Source organism: Bufo gargarizans, chromosome 1, assembly GCF_014858855.1.
Source record: "Bufo gargarizans isolate SCDJY-AF-19 chromosome 1, ASM1485885v1, whole genome shotgun sequence".
Taxonomy (NCBI): Eukaryota; Metazoa; Chordata; class Amphibia; order Anura; family Bufonidae; genus Bufo; species Bufo gargarizans.
Window position 1 is genome coordinate 281,894,325 of NC_058080.1, and position 19,508 is coordinate 281,913,832.

The 19,508-nt window shown below is 43.2% G+C and overlaps 1 protein-coding gene across 5 annotated transcripts in view; it reads left to right on the top strand.

Annotated features, from left to right (window-relative positions):
• WDFY3 (WD repeat and FYVE domain containing 3) overlaps window positions 1-19,508 on the top strand; it is a 315,047-nt gene that overhangs the window by 132,663 nt on the left and 162,876 nt on the right. For all 5 annotated transcript variants that reach the window (XM_044304189.1, XM_044304218.1, XM_044304197.1 and 2 more), the window contains exon 8: window positions 2,674-2,866. In XM_044304189.1, coding sequence (XP_044160124.1) covers window positions 2,674-2,866 — 193 coding nt within the window. The remainder of the gene's footprint in view (window positions 1-2,673; window positions 2,867-19,508) is intronic.

Sequence of the window (19,508 nt, forward strand, 5' to 3'; positions counted from 1 at the left end):
CATGAGTAAACTGTCAAACACACAGCCATGCAAGGAGCTTGCTGAATACCAGTGTGATTCGTTAAGGGCTGTTTCACACGAGCGAGTCCATTGCGGGAATCGCGCTCCGAGTGTGAGCGTGATTCTTGGTTTTGGACTGCAGGAGCAACAACAGAGGATCACACTCGCACATGGAGCGTGATTCCTGCAATGAACTCGCTTTTGTGAATCAAAACTAAGGGCAAAATAAACAAGTGGCAGATCCTCCTTATCAAAATGCCGGGTCACTTTCTTTAATTGACCCAGCCGTTTTGCCCAAATCTTGTATTGAACAGCTCCAGTGCATAATGAGCCCCGAATATTCATGAGCTCCTGGATTTCTCTGCCCACCTGCTGCTAAACTGTCAGTCAGAGGCAGGTGGGCAGGGAGAGCCGTGAGCTCATGAATATGAGGACTCATTGGCATGTGCTGGAGTTGTTAGGATTTAAAAGTGAGGGCAGCAGAAAACTGATGACAGGTTGCCTTTAAATAAGATGCCACCATTGTAACTAGTCAGTTTGTGAAATGTCTTCCCTTCCTAGCCATTGGATTATTGGAAAATGAAAGCATTTAGGAACCACAGCAACTCAGCCACAAAGTATCAGACCACAAAATTAGAGTGTGGTTGCATAGAATTCACCAACACTCTGGTGACTCAATAGCTGCAGAGTCCATATCGCCTCTGGCATTAACATTAGCATAAACACTGTGCGCCAAGAGCAAGATTTACATCTCCAATGCCAAACTTTAGATGGAGAGGTGGGGATTAGTTGAAGGGGGCCCAGTATTATGAGATGTCCCCAGCAGTAATAACAAGTTGACAGATTGATAATATCTGTGAGAAGGATAGGGCATGAGCTGGAAGTAGAGAGAGGGATAGTATTCATGAGTAGGATAGGGCTCAATCTGGAAGTAGAGAGAGGAATAGTATTTGTGAGTAGTGTAGGGCATGAGCTGGAAGTAGAGAGAGGGATAGTATTTGTGAGAACTTGGATAGGACATGAGCTGGAAGTAGAGAGAGGGATGGTATCCATGAGTAGGCTAAGGCTCAAGCTGGAAGTAAAGAGAGGGATAGTATTTGTGAGTAGGATAGGGCTCAAGCTGGAAGTAGAGAGAGGAATAGTATTTGAGTAGTGTAGGGCATGAGCTGGAAGTAGAGAGAGGGATAGTATTTGTGAGTAAGCTAGGGCTCAAGCTGGAAGTAGAGAGAGGGATAGTATTTGTGAGTAGGCTAGGGCTCAAGCTGGAAGTAGAGAGAGGGATAGTATTTGTGAGAACTTGGATAGGACATGAGCTGGAAGTAGAGAGAGGGATGGTATCCATGAGTAGGCTAGGGCTCAAGCTGGAAGTAAAGAGAGGGATAGTATTTGTGAGTAGGATAGGGCTCAAGCTGGAAGTAGAGAGAGGAATAGTATTTGAGTAGTGTAGGGCATGAGCTGGAAGTAGAGAGAGGGATAGTATTTGTGAGTAAGCTAGGGCTCAAGCTGGAAGTAGAGAGAGGGATAGTATTTGTGAGTAGGCTAGGGCTCAAGCTGGAAGTAGAGAGAGGGATAGTATTTGTGAGAACTTGGATAGGACATGAGCTGGAAGTAGAGAGAGGGATGGTATCCATGAGTAGGCTAGGGCTCAAGCTGGAAGTAAAGAGAGGGATAGTATTTGTGAGTAGGCTAGGGCTCAAGCTGGAAGTAGAGAGAGGGATAGTATTTGTGAGTAGGCTAGGGCTCAAGCTGGAAGTAGAGAGAGGGATAGTATTTGTGAGTAGGATAGGGGTCAAGCTGGAAGTAGAGAGAGAGGGATAGTATTTGTGAGTAGGGTAGGACACAAGCTGAAAGTAGAGAGAGGGATAGTATTTGTGAGTAGGGTAGGGTATGAGCTGGAAGTAGAGAGAGGGATGGTATCTGTGAGTCGGATAGGGCAAGATCTGGAAGTAAAGAGGGATGGTATTTGTGAGTTGTATAGGGCATGAGCTGGAAGTTGAGAGAGAGGGATTGTATCCATGAGTAGTCTAGGGCATGAGGTGGAAGGTGAGAGAGGGATAGTATTTGTGCATTGGATAAGGCATGAGCTGGAAGTTGAGAAAGGGATAGTATTCGTAAGTTGGATAGGGCATGAGCTGGAAGTAGAGAGGGATAGTATCTATGAGTAGGATAGGGCATGAGGTGGAAGTAGAGAGAGGAATGGTATCCATGAGTAGGATAGGGCATGAGGTGGAAGTAGAAAGAGGGATACGATCTGTGAGTAGGATAGGGCATGAGGTGACTGACTGTGATTAGAGAGGGAGGTTTTAATACTTAAGAGGTCAGCGAAGGTAGCCAGGTGACGATGGAGGGGACGGAGAGTCGAGATAACTAGTTCATTGCATGGTGTAGAGGTCTAGTGAAATGAAAGATTTGAAGGGCTAGGGGAACGTTAATGTATAATAATATATAAAAAATATAATATTAAATTTTTTCCCTTGTAACCTCATTACAAGCACTACAGACATAAGCTGGGGAATGGCCGTTTTCATTTTACAGTTACACAGAATAGAAGGATGTGTCAAAATTCCAATTTTTTGCAATCTTTCAAATTGTAAAACTAATTTAAATCCTTACTACAAGATCTTGCCCATGTCATTTCTGTCTATGCTAACAAATGTACATTTTTGCCCCCAGATTTTAGTGAAGTTGTGTAGCTTTGTGTCTCCAGCTGAGGAGCTAGCGCAAAAAGATGATCTTCAACTCCTCTTCAGTGCAATAACATCTTGGTGTCCACCTTATAACCTTCCTTGGAGAAAAAGTGCTGGTGAAGTCTTGATGACCATTTCTCGACATGGACTTAGCTTAAATGTAGTTAAATATATACATGGTAAGTAACCTAAACTTTTAAGTGTACTTGCATAGAAAAAAGCTTCAGGAAATGACATATTTTTAATTTTTATAGTGTTTGTTTTATTTTACCATGTTTATCGCCACATATGAAACCTTACACTTTTAACCACCTCAGCCCCCCTAGCTTAAACACCCTTAATGACCAGGCCACTTTTTACACTTCTGCACTACACTACTTTCACAGTTTATTGCTCGGTCATGCAACTTACCACCCAAATGAATTTTACCTCCTTTTCTTCTCACTAATAGAGCTTTCATTTGGTGGTATTTCATTGCTGCTGACATTTTTACTTTTTTTGTTATTAATCGAAATTTAACGATTTTTTTGCAAAAAAATGACATTTTTCACTTGCAGTTGTAAAAATTTGCAAAAAAAACGACATCCATATATAAAATTTTCTCTATTGTTCTACATGTCTTTGATAAAAAAAAAATGGTTTAGATAAAAGTTATAGCGTTTACAAACTATGGTACAAAAATGTGAATTTCCGCTTTTTAAAGCAGCTCAGACTTTCTGAGCACCTGTCATGTTTCCTGAGGTTCTACAATGCCCAGACAGTACAAACACCCCACAAATGACCCCATTTCAAAGTAGACACCCTAAGGTATTCGCTGATGGGCATAGTGAGTTCATAGAACTTTTTATTTTTTGTCACAAGTTAGCGGAAAATTATGATTTATTTTTATTTTTTTATTTTTTCTTACAAAGTCTCATATTCCACTAACTTGTGACAAAAAATAAAAACTTCCATGAACTCACTATCCCCATCACAAAATACCTTGTGGTGTCTTCTTTCCAAAATGGGGTCACTTGTGGGGTAGTTATACTGCCCTGGCATTTTAGGGGCCCAGATGTGTGAGAAGTAGTTTGAAATCAAAATCTGTAAAAAATGACCGGTGAAATCCGAAAGGTGCTCTTTGGAATGTGTGCCCCTTTGCCCACCTAGGCTGCAAAAAAGTGTCACACGTCTGGTATCGCCGTACTCAGGAGAAGTTGGGGAATGTGTTTTGGGGTGTCATTTTACATATACCAAGCTGGGTGAGAGAAATATCTTGGCAAAAGACAACTTTTCCCATTTTTTTTTATACAAAGTTGGCATTTGACCAAGATATTTATCTCACCCAGCATGGGTATATGTGAAATGACACCCCAAAACACATTGCCCAACTTCTCCTGAGTACGGCGATACCAGATGTGTGACACTTTTTTGCAGCCTAGGTGGGCAAAGGGGCCCACATTCCAAAGAGCACCTTTAGGATTTCACCGGCCATTTTTTACAGATTTTGATTTCAAACTACTTTGCACACATTAGGGCCCCTAAATTGCCAGGGCAGTATAACTACCCCACAAGTGACCCCATTTTGGAAAGAAGACACCCCAAGGTATTCTGTGAGGGGCATGGCGAGTTCCTAGAAATTTTTTTTTTGTCACAAGTTAGTGGAATATGAGACTTTGTCAGAAAAAAAAAATCATAATTTTCCGCTAACTTGTGACAAAAAATAAAAAATTCTAGGAACTCGCCATGCCCCTCACGGAATATCTTGGGGTGTCTTCTTTCCAAAATGGGGTCACTTGTGGGGTAGGTATACTGCCCTGGCATTCTAGGGGCCCTAATGTGTGGTAAGTAGTTTGAAATCAAAATGTGTAAAAAATGACCTGTGAAATCCTAAAGGTGCTCTTTGGAATGTGTGCCCCTTTGCCCACCTAGGCGACAAAAAAGTGTCACACATGTGGTATCGCCGTACTCAGGAGAAGTTGGGGAATGTGTTTTGAGGTGTCATTTTACATATACCCATGCTGGGTGAGAGAAATATCTTGGCAAAAGACAACTTTTCCCTTTTTTTTTTTTTTATATACAAAGTTGGCATTTGACCAAGATATTTATCTCACCCAGCATGGGTATATGTAAAATGACACCCCAAAACACATTCCCCAACTTCTCCTAAATACGGCGATACCACATGTGTGACACTTTTTTGCAGCCTAGATGTGCAAAGCGGCCCAAATTCCTTTTAGGAGGGCATTTTTAGACATTTGGATCCCAGACTTCTTCTCACGCTTTCGGGCCCCTAAAATGCCAGGGCAGTATAAATACCCCACATGTGACCCCATTTTGGAAAGAAGACACCCCAAGGTATTCAATGAGGGGCATGACGAGTTCATCAAATTATTATTATTTTTTGGCACAAGTTAGCGGAAATTGATTTTTTTTTTTGTATTTTCTCACAAAGTCTCCCTTTCCGCTAACTTGGGACAAAAATTTAAATCTTTCATGGACTCAATATGCCCCTCACGGAATACCTTAGAGTGTCTTCTTTCCGAAATGGGGTCACATGTGGGGTATTTATACTGGTAAAGCTCTATTTATAGATGAAAGGGGTAGTCGTAGAATTATTAAATCAATATCACTGAAATACGACTACCTAAAATTTAACATTTATTTAGGTCAATTAAAATTCCCTGAATGAGGGACACCTTGTACCGCAACACACAAAAAAAAATACATACAAAACAATAACCACACGAATGAGCAAGATCAGACAGGTGGGTTAGTATGAGAGGAAGAAAGGGGGGGAACGCGCCAGGGCAACCCGTGCCATGGCCCACTCAATCCCTACAATATCCCTTTAAAAACTTTTCCTCAGCCCGGAGATGTGTCTTGATGGTAGGCACACTCCGTCCCCGTACCTGTACTGTCTATCCTTAAATTGCCCTTTATACACTATCCCATATGGATATCCGGGTAATAGTGTATAAGAAAAGATATCGTTTGGATAGTCACGTGTCCCGACGCGTTTCCCCCCTTCCTCTCATTGAAGGGGTTCTTCAGGGGACAAAAACAGTGTCCATCGAGCATATAAAATGTTCAACAGTCGTCTGACGGATATCAGCCGAAAACGGATCAATCTGACGACCCCACACCAACAGACCAAGGGTCAGAAAACTGACAGAAGAGAAAGTCCGTACAAAACTATGTGTATAAACACAGACTTAAATACCAGTAATGAATATACTTAGCTGGCACAACTCCAGGTCAGCAGGTCCAGATACACCTGTTGTGGTGTGAGGCCTCCAGGGGGCAAGATGTGATGTAGCTCCAATGTGTATGGAGTTCCCACTGAAGCTATATAGCCATGTGGGGTTCGTCCCAATCATGAGGGACCAATCAGTGTTGGTAGTAACAATCATGTGGTACTCCAAGGGGGAGGAGCCACTCTAGAGTATCGAAACTATTGATCTAAACTAAAAGTAGGGATCAGGAATTAATCGATTGCAGCCAGGCTATAATATGCTGTGGCTCTTGTCTCAAAGTATGCACATCTATTGAGAAATGTGCTATCACGGCCGTCCGAGATACTGATGGAACGCACGCCATATGGTAACATGGCTGTGCGTTCCAACTTAGACCAATCAGGACGTTCCCGGAAGTGCGTCACAGGAAGTGACGCATTGGGGATTACCGTATGTTCTCCCAGCGGCCATTAGAAAGCTGCCACCAGGACGTACACCCTAAAGGACGCCCCGCCCGGGATGGCAGCTGGAACGCACGCCAACTGGAAAGATGGCTGTGCGTTCCAACCTCTGCCACTGGGGACGCGACCGGAAGTAGCTAGATGGAGCGCACGTCACAAGGAAGGTATCGTGCGCTCCACCAGCAGCCAATAGGGAGCCTCAGTCGTCCCGGATAGACACAATACTAAACCAGAGTGCTTCATACTAAAAACCATACAAAAGCAGGGTGTTTAATAAAGGTTGCAATCGAGAAAACCTAATTAAAGGCCCCCCGCACCATAGATCGATATAGCTATAATTATAAGGGCCAAACCATTTTTGAGAGATTATTGACCCTATCTATCACAGGGCGTGAAGGGCATCAATAGTTATAATTCGACACCAATCATGATACTACACTTATTGTCCACCTTAATTTGAACCTTTTGGGGAACTACCACATGATAATAAATAACGGTGTAGTTTCAATTAATGTTATGTTAATGGCACAAGCCGATTATAGCGTACGATAAAAAATGGGTAAATGATACATGTCACCCCTAAGATAAACACAAAAATGACACTTTACGTGTCGATGATAATTCTATCCTTAATATTAGGACCCAGTGCATAGGAGTATGCTAGGTATTTCCAATAGTATCTCTATAGACTCTAAAAATGCCAGTCTACAGAAAACATGTAAATGAAAGTTTTTCGTTCAAACCCCCAGGGGACTGGGATCGCAACCGATGAATCCATTCGGCTTCCTTCTGTAGGATCTTGCGGTCCCAGTCCCCTTTTCTAGGGGATGCTCTCACGATCTCCAGGGCTGCAAATTTAATAGATTTAGGATCCCCATTATGGCATTCCCAGATATGATTGGCCACAGGAGTTTCTTTACGTTTTTTAATATCATTAATATGTTCCAGAATGCGTCTACGGAATTCTCTGAAAGTTTTTCCCACGTAGTCCAGAGGGCATGTACATTGCGCCAGGTAGATCACTCCTTTGCTCCTACAATTCGAGAAATCTCTGATGACATAGTTCGTGCCAGTCGCCGAACAAACATTAATTTTTGTATTATTGATGTAACCACATGCCATACAGGCTCCGCAACGAAATGTTCCCAAGGGCTTACGGTCCAGCCACGTGCCCTCAGGGGTAGGTCTTATATAGTGGCTGTGTACCAGGCGGTCCCGGAGACTCCGACCCCGCCTGAATGTAATACTTGGACGTGCGGGAAGCACGTCAGCGACACCAGGGTCCATCAACAAGATGGGCCAATATTTGGTGATGATATTACGGATTTCCCTATTCCTAATATCATAAGTAGAGATAATCCTCATTATGTCATCATCCTTCTTGCTTGATTCCCTTGGTACTAATAATGTCTCGCGATCCCTAGAAACCGCACTCTGGAAAGCTCCCCGGAGTACGCTCTGTGGGTAACCCCTCGTTTTGAAACGTTCTTGTAGTTTTCTTGATTCTTGATAGAAACTATCATGACTGGAGCAATTTCTTTTCATGCGCAAATACTGTCCTCGTGGAATGCCTTTTTTTAGATTCATGGGGTGATAGCTCTCCCAATGAAGGAGGCTATTCGTTGCAGTTTCTTTTCTAAAAGTGGTGGTAACTAGTTTGTCACCGTTTTTGGTAATTCTAATGTCCAAAAAGGTGAGGGATTCATGGTGGAATTCAGATGTGAATGCCAATCCTAGGTCGTTGGTATTAAGTGTTTTTACAAAGAGCATGAATTCCTCCTCATTACCATTCCATATTATAAACACATCATCGATGTATCTTGTCCATAATGTGATCTTCTCTGCCCACCATGTCTGTGAATCTGGGAAAACCACTTTGTCCTCCCACCAGCCCAGGAAGAGATTAGCATACGACGGGGCACATGAACTCCCCATCGCAGTCCCCCTGAGCTGGTGGAAGAAACGCGTATCGAAAAGAAAAAAATTATGCGTGAGAACGAATTCCAAAAGCGTCAGAACAAAGATATTATGGGGTCTATGTGAGACAGCTCTGGTTTTTAGGAAGTCGGACACCGCCATCAGACCCCTATCATGAGGAATACAACTATATAAGGATTCTACGTCTATGCTTGCCAACGAGCATGATGTTTCAATACTAATAGATTCAATCTTTCGTAGAAAATCCATTGAATCACGTGTGTATGAAGGGAGAGCGGATACAAAACCCTTAAGTACACGATCAATATAAATTCCGCTATTTTGTGTTACCGAGCCCACCCCAGATACAATCGGGCGTCCCTTTAATGGGGAAGTCCCTTTGTGGATTTTTGGTAAACCATAAAAAGTGGCAATCTGAGGTGTGCTCGGCAACAGGAAACGGTATTCTACATCAGAAATTACCTTTTTGAAGAGGCCATCCCTCAAGATATTTTCCAATTCATTCAGGAAAATGTCTGTGGGATCCGAGGGCAAAATTCGGTAACAACTGCGATCATTCAATAGGTGTTCACACATATGTTTATATTCTATGTGACCCATAATCACTAGATTTCCCCCCTTATCCGCCGGCTTGATTATTATGGTAGTGTCTTTTTCAAGCCCGCGAGGGGCCTCCATCTCAGGACCAGAAAGATTATGATAATAAGGTGAGTTCGTGGGCAGTCTTTCAATCTCCTCTATGGCCATTTGTAGAAAAATTTCTATGTGATCGTAATTCATAGGAGGTGCAGGTTTTTTGCTTTTAGGTCGCAGATCAGTAAATGGACCTTGACCAGGTGTCCGTGTACCTTCCTCCATCAGATCACAGAGGATTTTGAAATCAGCATAGTCACTCTCCTGTAGGCCCAATTGTTCACATGTAGCTTTATTATTATTTTTCATGAACTTGTGCCATTTGAGTTTCCTTGAAAATAAATGTAAATCCTTTGTCCACACAAATGGATCAAATCTGGTAGTGGGGACGAAGGACAGGCCTCTTTTCAGAATATTTTCTTCAATAGTACTGAGAGACCGTGAGGAGAGATTAATAATTTGTAATTCATCAACAGCGACCTTACTGGTTATCTTTCCTACACGCGATTGCGAAGATCGTAAGGCCCCCCCCTGGCTAAAAAATTCCCCTGCGACGTGAGAGATGGGATAGATGTAGCAGAGGAAGAAGAGGACTGGGAGGGTGCCGAGTAATCGCCACCTTTCCCCCCTCTGTTGTCCGATTTTGCCCATTTTTTGTTGTTATAGCGGCCTCTTCCACCTCTTCCACCTCTTTTATGGCCTCCTCTATAATTGTTGTTAACCCTATTTTGTGGGGGTTCTGAGTCAGAGAAATCCTGCTCAGATGAAGAGACGTCCGTTTCAGAGGGGGGTTGGATCCCCCAGTAAATAAGTACGCCCTGTTCTCCTTGAATTCTTTTAGGTCCTTGTTGAATTGTCTATGTTTCCTTTCTTTGATCAACCCCTGAAATCTTTCCACTGCCGTCTGCAGGGAAGCCTCCCTTCTATTGAAGTCAGGGTCCGTATTATGGGAAATAGCCAAATCAACAAGGCCTTTAAGTTTCTCTGAGGATCTCTCAAAATATAATCGTTCCTCTGCTAAGAGTATGTTCATTAATCTTAACGAGCTATTGGTCAATTCCTGCTCCCAAAGGGTAAGTAAACCTGGTGATCGTACCCTCTCTGCTGGTGTGATCCTTATTCGTAATCCTTGAGGGACAATTCGATATTCAAGGTAACTTTCGATGGACTTAATCTCCCACCATGATTTTATGTTGTTCTTGTATTCCTCATATAAGTCAGTAAATGTGAGTTTACATGTTAGTGAATTGGAAAGACCCGGCAACTCCTTATCAGAGAAAATATCCCTTGCTTCTTTAACAAGATCCTCTGTATACAATGTACCGGATAGAAAACTAGCCATGAGGACAATCAAAATAGTAAAGCTCTATTTATAGATGAAAGGGGTAGTCGTAGAATTATTAAATCAATATCACTGAAATACGACTACCTAAAATTTAACATTTATTTAGGTCAATTAAAATTCCCTGAATGAGGGACACCTTGTACCGCAACACACAAAAAAAATACATACAGTACAATAAACACACGAACGAGCAAGATCAGACAGGTAAATTAGTATGAGAGGAAAGAAGGGGGGGAACGCGTCAGGGCAACCCGTGCCATGACACAATCAATCCCTACAATATCCCTTTAAAACTTCTCCTCAGCCCGGAGATGTGTCTTAATGGTAGGCACACTCCGTCCCCGTACCTATACTGTCTATCCTTGAAATGCCCTTTATGCACTATCCCATATGGATATCCGGGTAATAGTGTATAAGAAAAAAGATGTCGCTTAAATAGTCACGTGTCCCGACGCGTTTCCCCCCTTCCTCTCATCAAAGGGGTTCATCAGGGGACAAAAACAGTGTCCATTGAATACATAAAGTATTCAACAGTCGTCTGATAGATATAAACAGAAAACGGATCTTAAATCTGGAGGCCACAAAACAAAAGACCAAAAGGCCAAAAAAAGAGACCAAAAAGGCTGAGAAACTGACTATAGAGGGAGTCCGCACACAATAATGTATAGATACACAGACTAAAATCCCAGTAATGAATATACTTAGCTGGCACAACTCCAGGTCAGCAGGTCCAGATACACCTGTTGTGGTGTGAGGCCTCCAGGGGGCAAGATGTGATGTAGCTCCAATGTGTATGGAGTTCCCACTGAAGCTATATAGCCATGTGGGGTTCGTCCCAATCATGAGGGACCAATCAGTGTTGGTAGTAACAATCATGTGGTACTCCAAGGGGGAGGAGCCACTCTAGAGTATCGAAACTATTGATCTAAACTAAAAGTAGGGATCAGGAATTAATCGATTGCAGCCAGGCTATAATATGCTGTGGCTCTTGTCTCAAAGTATGCACATCTATTGAGAAATGTGCTATCACGGCCGTCCGAGATACTGATGGAACGCACGCCATATGGTAACATGGCTGTGCGTTCCAACTTAGACCAATCAGGACGTTCCCGGAAGTGCGTCACAGGAAGTGACGCATTGGGGATTACCGTATGTTCTCCCAGCGGCCATTAGAAAGCTGCCACCAGGACGTACACCCTAAAGGACGCCCCGCCCGGGATGGCAGCTGGAACGCACGCCAACTGGAAAGATGGCTGTGCGTTCCAACCTCTGCCACTGGGGACGCGACCGGAAGTAGCTAGATGGAGCGCACGTCACAAGGAAGGTATCGTGCGCTCCACCAGCAGCCAATAGGGAGCCTCAGTCGTCCCGGATAGACACAATACTAAACCAGAGTGCTTCATACTAAAAACCATACAAAAGCAGGGTGTTTAATAAAGGTTGCAATCGAGAAAACCTAATTAAAGGCCCCCCGCACCATAGATCGATATAGCTATAATTATAAGGGCCAAACCATTTTTGAGAGATTATTGACCCTATCTATCACAGGGCGTGAAGGGCATCAATAGTTATAATTCGACACCAATCATGATACTACACTTATTGTCCACCTTAATTTGAACCTTTTGGGGAACTACCACATGATAATAAATAACGGTGTAGTTTCAATTAATGTTATGTTAATGGCACAAGCCGATTATAGCGTACGATAAAAAATGGGTAAATGATACATGTCACCCCTAAGATAAACACAAAAATGACACTTTACGTGTCGATGATAATTCTATCCTTAATATTAGGACCCAGTGCATAGGAGTATGCTAGGTATTTCCAATAGTATCTCTATAGACTCTAAAAATGCCAGTCTACAGAAAACATGTAAATGAAAGTTTTTCGTTCAAACCCCCAGGGGACTGGGATCGCAACCGATGAATCCATTCGGCTTCCTTCTGTAGGATCTTGCGGTCCCAGTCCCCTTTTCTAGGGGATGCTCTCACGATCTCCAGGGCTGCAAATTTAATAGATTTAGGATCCCCATTATGGCATTCCCAGATATGATTGGCCACAGGAGTTTCTTTACGTTTTTTAATATCATTAATATGTTCCAGAATGCGTCTACGGAATTCTCTGAAAGTTTTTCCCACGTAGTCCAGAGGGCATGTACATTGCGCCAGGTAGATCACTCCTTTGCTCCTACAATTCGAGAAATCTCTGATGACATAGTTCGTGCCAGTCGCCGAACAAACATTAATTTTTGTATTATTGATGTAACCACATGCCATACAGGCTCCGCAACGAAATGTTCCCAAGGGCTTACGGTCCAGCCACGTGCCCTCAGGGGTAGGTCTTATATAGTGGCTGTGTACCAGGCGGTCCCGGAGACTCCGACCCCGCCTGAATGTAATACTTGGACGTGCGGGAAGCACGTCAGCGACACCAGGGTCCATCAACAAGATGGGCCAATATTTGGTGATGATATTACGGATTTCCCTATTCCTAATATCATAAGTAGAGATAATCCTCATTATGTCATCATCCTTCTTGCTTGATTCCCTTGGTACTAATAATGTCTCGCGATCCCTAGAAACCGCACTCTGGAAAGCTCCCCGGAGTACGCTCTGTGGGTAACCCCTCGTTTTGAAACGTTCTTGTAGTTTTCTTGATTCTTGATAGAAACTATCATGACTGGAGCAATTTCTTTTCATGCGCAAATACTGTCCTCGTGGAATGCCTTTTTTTAGATTCATGGGGTGATAGCTCTCCCAATGAAGGAGGCTATTCGTTGCAGTTTCTTTTCTAAAAGTGGTGGTAACTAGTTTGTCACCGTTTTTGGTAATTCTAATGTCCAAAAAGGTGAGGGATTCATGGTGGAATTCAGATGTGAATGCCAATCCTAGGTCGTTGGTATTAAGTGTTTTTACAAAGAGCATGAATTCCTCCTCATTACCATTCCATATTATAAACACATCATCGATGTATCTTGTCCATAATGTGATCTTCTCTGCCCACCATGTCTGTGAATCTGGGAAAACCACTTTGTCCTCCCACCAGCCCAGGAAGAGATTAGCATACGACGGGGCACATGAACTCCCCATCGCAGTCCCCCTGAGCTGGTGGAAGAAACGCGTATCGAAAAGAAAAAAATTATGCGTGAGAACGAATTCCAAAAGCGTCAGAACAAAGATATTATGGGGTCTATGTGAGACAGCTCTGGTTTTTAGGAAGTCGGACACCGCCATCAGACCCCTATCATGAGGAATACAACTATATAAGGATTCTACGTCTATGCTTGCCAACGAGCATGATGTTTCAATACTAATAGATTCAATCTTTCGTAGAAAATCCATTGAATCACGTGTGTATGAAGGGAGAGCGGATACAAAACCCTTAAGTACACGATCAATATAAATTCCGCTATTTTGTGTTACCGAGCCCACCCCAGATACAATCGGGCGTCCCTTTAATGGGGAAGTCCCTTTGTGGATTTTTGGTAAACCATAAAAAGTGGCAATCTGAGGTGTGCTCGGCAACAGGAAACGGTATTCTACATCAGAAATTACCTTTTTGAAGAGGCCATCCCTCAAGATATTTTCCAATTCATTCAGGAAAATGTCTGTGGGATCCGAGGGCAAAATTCGGTAACAACTGCGATCATTCAATAGGTGTTCACACATATGTTTATATTCTATGTGACCCATAATCACTAGATTTCCCCCCTTATCCGCCGGCTTGATTATTATGGTAGTGTCTTTTTCAAGCCCGCGAAGGGCCTCCATCTCAGGACCAGAAAGATTATGATAATAAGGTGAGTTCGTGGGCAGTCTTTCAATCTCCTCTATGGCCATTTGTAGAAAAATTTCTATGTGATCGTAATTCATAGGAGGTGCAGGTTTTATTGCTTTTAGGTCGCAGATCAGTAAATGGACCTTGACCAGGTGTCCGTGTACCTTCCTCCATCAGATCACAGAGGATTTTGAAATCAGCATAGTCACTCTCCTGTAGGCCCAATTGTTCACATGTAGCTTTATTATTATTTTTCATGAACTTGTGCCATTTGAGTTTCCTTGAAAATAAATGTAAATCCTTTGTCCACACAAATGGATCAAATCTGGTAGTGGGGACGAAGGACAGGCCTCTTTTCAGAATATTTTCTTCAATAGTACTGAGAGACCGTGAGGAGAGATTAATAATTTGTAATTCATCAACAGCGACCTTACTGGTTATCTTTCCTACACGCGATTGCGAAGATCGTAAGGCCCCCCCCTGGCTAAAAAATTCCCCTGCGACGTGAGAGATGGGATAGATGTAGCAGAGGAAGAAGAGGACTGGGAGGGTGCCGAGTAATCGCCACCTTTCCCCCCTCTGTTGTCCGATTTTGCCCATTTTTTGTTGTTATAGCGGCCTCTTCCACCTCTTCCACCTCTTTTATGGCCTCCTCTATAATTGTTGTTAACCCTATTTTGTGGGGGTTCTGAGTCAGAGAAATCCTGCTCAGATGAAGAGACGTCCGTTTCAGAGGGGGGTTGGGATCCCCCAGTAAATAAGTACGCCCTGTTCTCCTTGAATTCTTTTAGGTCCTTGTTGAATTGTCTATGTTTCCTTTCTTTGATCAACCCCTGAAATCTTTCCACTGCCGTCTGCAGGGAAGCCTCCCTTCTATTGATAAGGGGGGAAATCTAGTGATTATGGGTCACATAGAATATAAACATATGTGTGAACACCTATTGAATGATCGCAGTTGTTACCGAATTTTGCCCTCGGATCCCACAGACATTTTCCTGAATGAATTGGAAAATATCTTGAGGGATGGCCTCTTCAAAAAGGTAATTTCTGATGTAGAATACCGTTTCCTGTTGCCGAGCACACCTCAGATTGCCACTTTTTATGGTTTACCAAAAATCCACAAAGGGACTTCCCCATTAAAGGGACGCCCGATTGTATCTGGGGTGGGCTCGGTAACACAAAATAGCGGAATTTATATTGATCGTGTACTTAAGGGTTTTGTATCCGCTCTCCCTTCATACACACGTGATTCAATGGATTTTCTACGAAAGATTGAATCTATTAGTATTGAAACATCATGCTCGTTGGCAAGCATAGACGTAGAATCCTTATATAGTTGTATTCCTCATGATAGGGGTCTGATGGCGGTGTCCGACTTCCTAAAAACCAGAGCTGTCTCACATAGACCCCATAATATCTTTGTTCTGACGCTTTTGGAATTCGTTCTCACGCATAATTTTTTTCTTTTCGATACGCGTTTCTTCCACCAGCTCAGGGGGACTGCGATGGGGAGTTCATGTGCCCCGTCGTATGCTAATCTCTTCCTGGGCTGGTGGGAGGACAAAGTGGTTTTCCCAGATTCACAGACATGGTGGGCAGAGAAGATCACATTATGGACAAGATACATCGATGATGTGTTTATAATATGGAATGGTAATGAGGAGGAATTCATGCTCTTTGTAAAAACACTTAATACCAACGACCTAGGATTGGCATTCACATCTGAATTCCACCATGAATCCCTCACCTTTTTGGACATTAGAATTACCAAAAACGGTGACAAACTAGTTACCACCACTTTTAGAAAAGAAACTGCAACGAATAGCCTCCTTCATTGGGAGAGCTATCACCCCATGAATCTAAAAAAAGGCATTCCACGAGGACAGTATTTGCGCATGAAAAGAAATTGCTCCAGTCATGATAGTTTCTATCAAGAATCAAGAAAACTACAAGAACGTTTCAAAACGAGGGGTTACCCACAGAGCGTACTCCGGGGAGCTTTCCAGAGTGCGGTTTCTAGGGATCGCGAGACATTATTAGTACCAAGGGAATCAAGCAAGAAGGATGATGACATAATGAGGATTATCTCTACTTATGATATTAGGAATAGGGAAATCCGTAATATCATCACCAAATATTGGCCCATCTTGTTGATGGACCCTGGTGTCGCTGACGTGCTTCCCGCACGTCCAAGTATTACATTCAGGCGGGGTCGGAGTCTCCGGGACCGCCTGGTACACAGCCACTATATAAGACCTACCCCTGAGGGCACGTGGCTGGACCGTAAGCCCTTGGGAACATTTCGTTGCGGAGCCTGTATGGCATGTGGTTACATCAATAATACAAAAATTAATGTTTGTTCGGCGACTGGCACGAACTATGTCATCAGAGATTTCTCGAATTGTAGGAGCAAAGGAGTGATCTACCTGGCGCAATGTACATGCCCTCTGGACTACGTGGGAAAAACTTTCAGAGAATTCCGTAGACGCATTCTGGAACATATTAATGATATTAAAAAACGTAAAGAAACTCCTGTGGCCAATCATATCTGGGAATGCCATAATGGGGATCCTAAATCTATTAAATTTGCAGCCCTGGAGATCGTGAGAGCATCCCCTAGAAAAGGGGACTGGGACCGCAAGATCCTACAGAAGGAAGCCGAATGGATTCATCGGTTGCGATCCCAGTCCCCTGGGGGTTTGAACGAAAAACTTTCATTTACATGTTTTCTGTAGACTGGCATTTTTAGAGTCTATAGAGATACTATTGGAAATACCTAGCATACTCCTATGCACTGGGTCCTAATATTAAGGATAGAATTATCATCGACACGTAAAGTGTCATTTTTGTGTTTATCTTAGGGGTGACATGTATCATTTACCCATTTTTTATCGTACGCTATAATCGGCTTGTGCCATTAACATAACATTAATTGAAACTACACCGTTATTTATTATCATGTGGTAGTTCCCCAAAAGGTTCAAATTAAGGTGGACAATAAGTGTAGTATCATGATTGGTGTCGAATTATAACTATTGATGCCCTTCACGCCCTGTGATAGATAGGGTCAATAATCTCTCAAAAATGGTTTGGCCCTTATAATTATAGCTATATCGATCTATGGTGCGGGGGGCCTTTAATTAGGTTTTCTCGATTGCAACCTTTATTAAACACCCTGCTTTTGTATGGTTTTTAGTATGAAGCACTCTGGTTTAGTATTGTGTCTATCCGGGACGACTGAGGCTCCCTATTGGCTGCTGGTGGAGCGCACGATACCTTCCTTGTGACGTGCGCTCCATCTAGCTACTTCCGGTCGCGTCCCCAGTGGCAGAGGTTGGAACGCACAGCCATCTTTCCAGTTGGCGTGCGTTCCAGCTGCCATCCCGGGCGGGGCGTCCTTTAGGGTGTACGTCCTGGTGGCAGCTTTCTAATGGCCGCTGGGAGAACATACGGTAATCCCCAATGCGTCACTTCCTGTGACGCACTTCCGGGAACGTCCTGATTGGTCTAAGTTGGAACGCACAGCCATGTTACCATATGGCGTGCGTTCCATCAGTATCTCGGACGGCCGTGATAGCACATTTCTCAATAGATGTGCATACTTTGAGACAAGAGCCACAGCATATTATAGCCTGGCTGCAATCGATTAATTCCTGATCCCTACTTTTAGTTTAGATCAATAGTTTCGATACTCTAGAGTGGCTCCTCCCCCTTGGAGTACCACATGATTGTTACTACCAACACTGATTGGTCCCTCATGATTGGGACGAACCCCACATGGCTATATAGCTTCAGTGGGAACTCCATACACATTGGAGCTACATCACATCTTGCCCCCTGGAGGCCTCACACCACAACAGGTGTATCTGGACCTGCTGACCTGGAGTTGTGCCAGCTAAGTATATTCATTACTGGTATTTAAGTCTGTGTTTATACACATAGTTTTGTACGGACTTTCTCTTCTGTCAGTTTTCTGACCCTTGGTCTGTTGGTGTGGGGTCGTCAGATTGATCCGTTTTCGGCTGATATCCGTCAGACGACTGTTGAACATTTTATATGCTCGATGGACACTGTTTTTGTCCCCTGAAGAACCCCTTCAATGAGAGGAAGGGGGGAAACGCGTCGGGACACGTGACTATCCAAACGATATCTTTTCTTATACACTATTACCCGGATATCCATATGGGATAGTGTATAAAGGGCAATTTAAGGATAGACAGTACAGGTACGGGGACGGAGTGTGCCTACCATCAAGACACATCTCCGGGCTGAGGAAAAGTTTTTAAAGGGATATTGTAGGGATTGAGTGGGCCATGGCACGGGTTGCCCTGGCGCGTTCCCCCCCTTTCTTCCTCTCATACTAACCCACCTGTCTGATCTTGCTCATTCGTGTGGTTATTGTTTTGTATGTATTTTTTTTTGTGTGTTGCGGTACAAGGTGTCCCTCATTCAGGGAATTTTAATTGACCTAAATAAATGTTAAATTTTAGGTAGTCGTATTTCAGTGATATTGATTTAATAATTCTACGACTACCCCTTTCATCTATAAATAGAGCTTTACTATTTTGATTGTCCTCATGGCTAGTTTTCTATCCGGTACATTGTATACAGAGGATCTTGTTAAAGAAGCAAGGGATATTTTCTCTGATAAGGAGTTGCCGGGTCTTTCCAATTCACTAACATGTAAACTCACATTTACTGACTTATATGAGGAATACAAGAACAACATAAAATCATGGTGGGAGATTAAGTCCATCGAAAGTTACCTTGAATATCGAATTGTCCCTCAAGGATTACGAATAAGGATCACACCAGCAGAGAGGGTACGATCACCAGGTTTACTTACCCTTTGGGAGCAGGAATTGACCAATAGCTCGTTAAGATTAATGAACATACTCTTAGCAGAGGAACGATTATATTTTGAGAGATCCTCAGAGAAACTTAAAGGCCTTGTTGATTTGGCTATTTCCCATAATACGGACCCTGACTTCAATAGAAGGGAGGCTTCCCTGCAGACGGCAGTGGAAAGATTTCAGGGGTTGATCAAAGAAAGGAAACATAGACAATTCAACAAGGACCTAAAAGAATTCAAGGAGAACAGGGCGTACTTATTTACTGGGGGATCCCAACCCCCCTCTGAAACGGACGTCTCTTCATCTGAGCAGGATTTCTCTGACTCAGAACCCCCACAAAATAGGGTTAACAACAATTATAGAGGAGGCCATAAAAGAGGTGGAAGAGGTGGAAGAGGCCGCTATAACAACAAAAAATGGGCAAAATCGGACAACAGAGGGGGGAAAGGTGGCGATTACTCGGCACCCTCCCAGTCCTCTTCTTCCTCTGCTACATCTATCCCATCTCTCACGTCGCAGGGGAATTTTTTAGCCAGGGGGGGGCCTTACGATCTTCGCAATCGCGTGTAGGAAAGATAACCAGTAAGGTCGCT